General features: G+C 48.1%; 1 protein-coding gene across 1 annotated transcript in view; it reads left to right on the forward strand.

Moving 5' to 3' along the window:
- Window positions 1–3,183: 3,183 nt before the first annotated feature.
- The window catches only part of ALDH4A1 (aldehyde dehydrogenase 4 family member A1), a 9,387-nt gene continuing 6,570 nt past the window's right edge, over window positions 3,184–6,000 (forward strand). Inside the window, exons 1-5 of the mRNA XM_042883369.1 lie at window positions 3,184–3,572; window positions 5,133–5,226; window positions 5,315–5,407; window positions 5,489–5,536; window positions 5,687–5,842. Coding sequence (XP_042739303.1) covers window positions 3,547–3,572; window positions 5,133–5,226; window positions 5,315–5,407; window positions 5,489–5,536; window positions 5,687–5,842 — 417 coding nt within the window. The 5' untranslated portion in view covers window positions 3,184–3,546. The remainder of the gene's footprint in view (window positions 3,573–5,132; window positions 5,227–5,314; window positions 5,408–5,488; window positions 5,537–5,686; window positions 5,843–6,000) is intronic.

Genomic DNA, 6,000 nt, shown 5'->3' on the forward strand with positions numbered 1-6,000 from the left:
GAGATGTGTTCCCCATCGCTTCCTCAGAGGTAGGGAAGCCTCAACCTGCAGAATTACTGCTGCTCTCAGCCCATTCCTACTGCCCCGAATTGGCTTCGTGTCCTTCCCACTTGGAAGACGCGTTGCGTTGGTCTCCGCCAGCGTAAATGGGAATTAACGAAACAGAGTAGATCTAAATAGTGCCTGGCTGTAGATCTAAAGCTCTTTCCACCCAAGACGAGGTGTTTTTCCATCGCCTTTGCTGCCAGCAAAAACACAAGCTGAGGTCATGGTCCAAGAGCGGCGACGGTTGGGTGCGCGCAGCCCTACGTGGAGCAGCTCTTTGCTCGTGTTTCCTTTGGCTGTGGGAAAAGCTGGGAGAATGTTTGTGCTGGAACTGCAGTATGGGGAAGTCTCCAGCTGTGTTGCACGTTTGTGAGTGCTTTATTTTAGAGATGATATTTAAAGCAATTATAATGCTGTGGTCAGTGCTAAATCACAGTTGAGCTCTGGTTGACCAAAGGGGTCGACCAGACTTTTCCATGCCGTGCTTCCATGGTGTAATAACACCCCAACGAGGATTTTCCACATTTTGCTTCAGGATTTTTGGGTTTTGTTTCTTATGCACTGCTCCAGGACTTGGGTTGCTGGGGGAACACGCAGGTTTTAGCGATTTGTGTCACCCAAAATGCTCCATTTTAAGCTTTTATTACAAGATAACTTTATCAGTGTGAGTTTTAAACAAGAGATTGCTGCACTGTATCCTGGTGTTAATGATGCTGGTGGTAGAGGTGAACTAGACATACTGCCTGCCAAATTCTTAATTCAGTCCCTCCCCAGCCGTTGGTGGAGAGGCTGGAGGTTTGACCCCAAGTCTTTGGCAGAGTAGTGAAGAAACACTTGATTATTTCTTGTTGTCTGTTTTTGTGTAGAGTTCTGTGTCTTAAGACCCTTCCGCGTCCGTGGGAGCCGTTCCGAGCTTCTCTTTTGCAGAAGCAACAAATTGTGTTGGCAGAAATGGGTTACTTGATGCTTCTGGAAACGACGATTCCCTCCTATCTAATTCCATAGGATCATAGAACAGTTGGGTTGGAAGGGGCCTCAAAGGTCACCCAGTTCTGGGTCGGGTCTCTGTAGAGGAAATAATGCTTTAAAAACCCACCAGGCTGGGGTTCTTTGAGGGCCTTGCAGCTGACAGCACCGTTTCCATGGCAGAGCTCCCCATCCCATTGGACCACAAACCCAACGCTGTGGGGTTCACTGCCTGAAATGATGCTCCTCCCGTAGCTCTCATTGGAACCCCCAAAGGTTGATTTGTCATCAAGAAAGAGCTGAAGATGACTGAAAAGCTCAATCACCAAACGCTCCTTTCACTACAAGAAACACAATTTAGCCCTTGCTCAAGTGTACGTAGCTTCAGTTCTGCCAAAAAGAAAAAAAAAACCCAATTATTTATTATTTAAGGTGTCGGAGTGGAGGGTGTCAATGAATGAATCACTTTTCGTCAGTCCCTCTTTAGGTCATTGTAAGAGTTTTTTATACACATCAAAACAGACTACTGATGGGTGTTGGAACCTGTTTACCGTCCGGTTGTAAATATTGTGCTTTGTATTCTGTATATTGGCTTCTTTTAAAGAAAAAAAACAAAAAACAAAAAAACAAAAGAACTGGTGATGCCAGCTGGGATCCAAGGTGAGGATGGAGCAGCACCGGGTCCTGAGCTGAGCTGGGGGTGGATTTGGGCCCGTGGTGTCTGACACCACCAATGGCAGATTTGGGACCATGGAAGGCTCCTGTTGACCTGAATCCATTTCAGAAGGAGCAGCAAGAGCCAGAAGGACTCCAGCTCCTTTGATTTCCAATGGATTATTGCAGTTTTTCTTCATTAGTGCCAAAACCCACCGCTCAGTTCTGCTCGTCGCTCCCTCCATCGTCCGTCTGTCCTTCCGTCCGTCCGTCCCGGCTCTGCTCTGCAGGAAGGGGGGGGGCTGTGCTGGGGGTCCCGGCTCTTTGGTTTCGAGGGGAAACAAAAAAACACTTTAAATAAATACCAAACCTCCTGGTTCCTGCCTGTGCCTGCTCGTTCTTGTGCTGCAGCCTGCAGTGAAGGGGTGGGGAGGGCTGGGGGAGGGACGGCCGTCATTTCTTCCTGAAAACCCCAAATTGAGGGAATGTGGGGAATTCTGAGCCGATCCCAAACCACCCGAGTATGAAACAGAGATCTTTCAGCTGCTCACGTCCTTTGGGGGGCATTAAAGCACCCGATGCTCACACAGCCCCGGCTGCTTTGCAGCCCAGCTTCTCCCTGCCGAAGGGCCAGGGATCCATTGAGGGCTAAAATTTCACTTTGTTCAAGTTTTTGTTCCTTAAGGAGGTGTTCTTCAAGGTTCCCTTAAGCTGCTTTCCCTTCCCCCTGAGCTGGGCAAAGGCTGCGAGCAGGCCTCATTCGGGAGCGTTTTTCTTTTTTCTTCTTTTTCTCCTCTTTTTCTGTTTATTTTGCCTTTTTTTCTCCTCCTTTTTTTTTCCTCTTTTTTCTTTTATCCTCTTTCTCTCTTTTCTTTCCTTCTCTTCTTGTCTCCTTTCTTCCTCCGCTTTTTCTCACCTTTTTCTCCTCTCCTTTTCCTCCCCACTTTTTTTTTTCTCCTCCTTTTTTTCCCTCCCCTTTTTTTTTCTTCTCCACCTTTTTTCCCTCCCCCTTTTTTTCTCCTCCCCCTTTTTTTCTCCCTTTACTTCCCTTCCTTATTTCTCGTTTTTTTTTTCTCCTCCCCCTTTTATTCCCCTCTTTTTTCCTCCCCTTTCCCCTCTATTTTCTCCCCTTTTCCTCTTTTTTTCCTCCCCTTACTCCCCCCTTATTTCTCCTTTTTTCTCTCCTCCCGCTTATATTTCCTCTCTTTTTTCCTCCCCTTTCCCCCTCTATTTTCTTCCTTTTTCCTATTTTTTTTTCCTCCCCTTACTTCCCCGCCATATTTCTCTCCTTTTTTCCCCCTCTCCTTTCTTTTCCCTTCTCTTTTTTCCCCTATTTTTTTCCTCTCCCCTTTCAACCCCCCTTTCCCCGCCCTTTTTCCTCTCTTTTTTTCTCCCCTTACTTTCCCTCCCCTTTTACTCCCCCCCCACGCTCACTTTTCTCCCCATTCTTCCTCTCCCCTTTTTCTCTTCCCCCTTTTTTTTTAATCCCTCTCTTTCCTCTCCTTTTTTTTCCCCCTTTTTTTCCCTCACCCCCTCCGCCTTTAAAGAAAAAATAATTAATTAATCGCCTTTATTTAATTATTTTCCCTTATCTTTACGCTCCGCCCCTTCCTACGTCCCGGCCTCAACCACTGCCTCTCCGCACCCGGGTTGATCCCCATCACCGCCCTCCAACCCCGCAGACTTTACACCTCGATCCCGCATCCCCGCGCGTTGGCCTTCAACCCTCGGCTGTCGGCACCTCTCTTCCTTTTCCCTTTATCCCACAACAGCGATCCATCCTCTGTTGTTTTTAATAACCTCGGGGTTTTTTCGTTCCTCACCCTCCCCGCCCGGAGCGTTGCGGGCTCTGCCGTGTAAAACCTAGCGGAGCGTTGCGGGATGTGGCGGGCGCTGCGGGGCCGCGGGTGAGTGCCGGCTGAGCCCACGTCCCCCCTGCTGTCCCTTCGTCTGTCCCCCCCGTCTGTCCCTCCATCCCCTCTTGTCGTCCCTCTGTCTGTCCTTCCATCCCCTCGTGCTGCCCCTCTCCCCCTTCAGTCTCCTCCTGTCCCCCCCCAGGCAATTCCCACCAACCCCAAGCGATGCCCAATGGAGGAGGACACAACTCAAGGAGCCCCGCGGGTGCTTGGCTGCCCCCCAACCCCTCACCGCGGGCACCGACCCCACCGCCTTCCCAACCTTTGCCCCTCTCTCCGCCCCTTTGCGGCGGGCGTTGGAATGGCAAAAGCTCGGAGCTGCCACGCTCCGGTGCCCCCAACCATTTCCCATCCCGTAGAAACCTTTGATCCAGCATCTTCAGCTTTTTTTTTTTCAGCCTGGGAGCACCGAAACCGCGTTTTGTTGGGGGAAAAAAAAAGAAAAGAAACGGGTTTTGTTGGGATGAAACCAAACCTTGTTGGGTTAAATAAGTGTTTATTGGAATAAAAGCGTGTTTTACTGCAGTAGAAACACGTTTAGAGGAGGTAAAACTGCGTTTTAGGAGGATGAACTCGGGTTTTGTTGGAATAAAAAACAAAATTTATTGGGGTGAAAATACATTTCTGGGGAGAAAACAGCATTTTATGGAGATAAACTCGTGTTATTGGGACAAAAACAAATTATCTTTGGTTAAAAACACTTTATTAAGATAAAACCACATTAAGATGAAAATGTGTTTTATGGGGATAAGAACACATTTTAATGGGATAAAGACATGTTTTATTGGAGTATTTATGATAAAAAACATGGTTTGGTGGGGTAAGACCACATTTTGTTGGTGTAAAACCTCATATTTGGGGGATAAACTCACCTTTTTATGACATAAAACCGTATTTTGTTGTGATAGAAACACATTTTATTGTGATTAGCCCAAATTTTGTTGGGATAAACCAAGGTTTTGTTGGTATAAATCCACGTTTTGTTGGGGTAAACTCATATTTTATTGTGATAAAACCATGTTTTATGGTGATAGAAACACATTTGATTGTGATTAACTCAGGTTTTCCTTGGATTAAATCACGTTTTGTTGGGATAAAACCAAATTTTGTTGGAATAAATCCACGTTTTATTTGGGTGAAACCATCCAAATAAAATTTGGATAGAAATAGAAACTCGAATGATAGAAACCCAGGTTTTGTTGGGATAAACCCAAGTTTTGTTGGATTGAAAGTAGTTTTCTGGGGGATAGGCCCAGGTTTTGTTAGGATAAACGCAAGTTTTGTTGGGTTAAAGTCAATTTTTTGAGGGGTAGACCCAGGTTTTGTTGGGATAGACGCAAATTTTCTTGGGTTAAAATCAGTTTTTGGGGAGATAGACCCAGGTTTTGTTGGGTTAAGGTCAGTTTTTTGAGGGATAGACCCAGGTTTTGTTGGGATAAAACCACATTGAAATAAAACCACATTTTATTGGGGCAAAATCCCACTTTTGGGGGGATCCAAGCACCTTTTATTGGAAGCACGAGTGGGATTTCCCCATCCCTCCCTCCCTAGGCAGAGATGCTTGCACCATGCAGCCATCCAGGTGACCAACGAGCCCATCCTCGAGTTCAAGGCCGGCAGCCCCGAGCGCGCAGCTCTCCAGAAGGTACCCACGCATGGCATCACTTTGAGTCTTTCCCCCTTTTTTAAACCCATCTCCATCCATCCCCAACGCTGTTTTCTCCCCTCTTCAGGCACTTGCTGAGCTGAAGGGCCGGACTGAAGCCATCCCCTGTGTGGTTGGTGGGGAGGAGGTGTGGACGTCGGCGGTGCGCTACCAACTGTCGGTGAGTTTTGGGGTGAAACATCACGTTATGAGGGGCGCATCAATCAGACAGGGAATTATTGGTGCTACGTTCTCTTTTCAGCCCTTCAACCATGCGCATAAAGTGGCCAAGTTCTGCTATGCTGACAAGGTGAGCACCCCGCTCCTGGCCCTTTTCCCTTGAGTTTTCCTTATGGGGACGGCACAGTGAGCACAGATCTTTGGGCAGATGGCCGTTCAACCCCCCACCCTGATCTTCTGTGATGAGCATCTCCTCATGGCTGCCATTCCCCTTCCACAGGACCTCATTAACAAAGCCATTAATGCCGCCATGGCTGCCAGGAAGGAGTGGGACTTGAAACCCATCCAGGACCGGGCCCAGATCTTCCTCAAAGCAGCTGACATGCTGAGCGGCCCACGGCGTGCCGAGGTGCTGGCCAAAACCATGGTGGGGCAGGTGAGTGGGATGGGGTGAGGGGGAGGGATCTGAGGTCTTGGGAAGGAGCAGTGTGGGGTCTTGGGAGAGATGGAGGTGGGGTCTTGGGAATGGGGCTTTGGGAAGGATTGAGGTCTTGGGAAGGATTGAGATGGGGGGGGTCTTGGGAAGGATTGAGA

Source organism: Lagopus leucura, unplaced genomic scaffold (assembly GCF_019238085.1).
Source record: "Lagopus leucura isolate 7727_CA_CO unplaced genomic scaffold, USGS_WTPT01 Super-Scaffold_100037, whole genome shotgun sequence".
Lineage (NCBI taxonomy): Eukaryota > Metazoa > Chordata > Aves > Galliformes > Phasianidae > Lagopus > Lagopus leucura.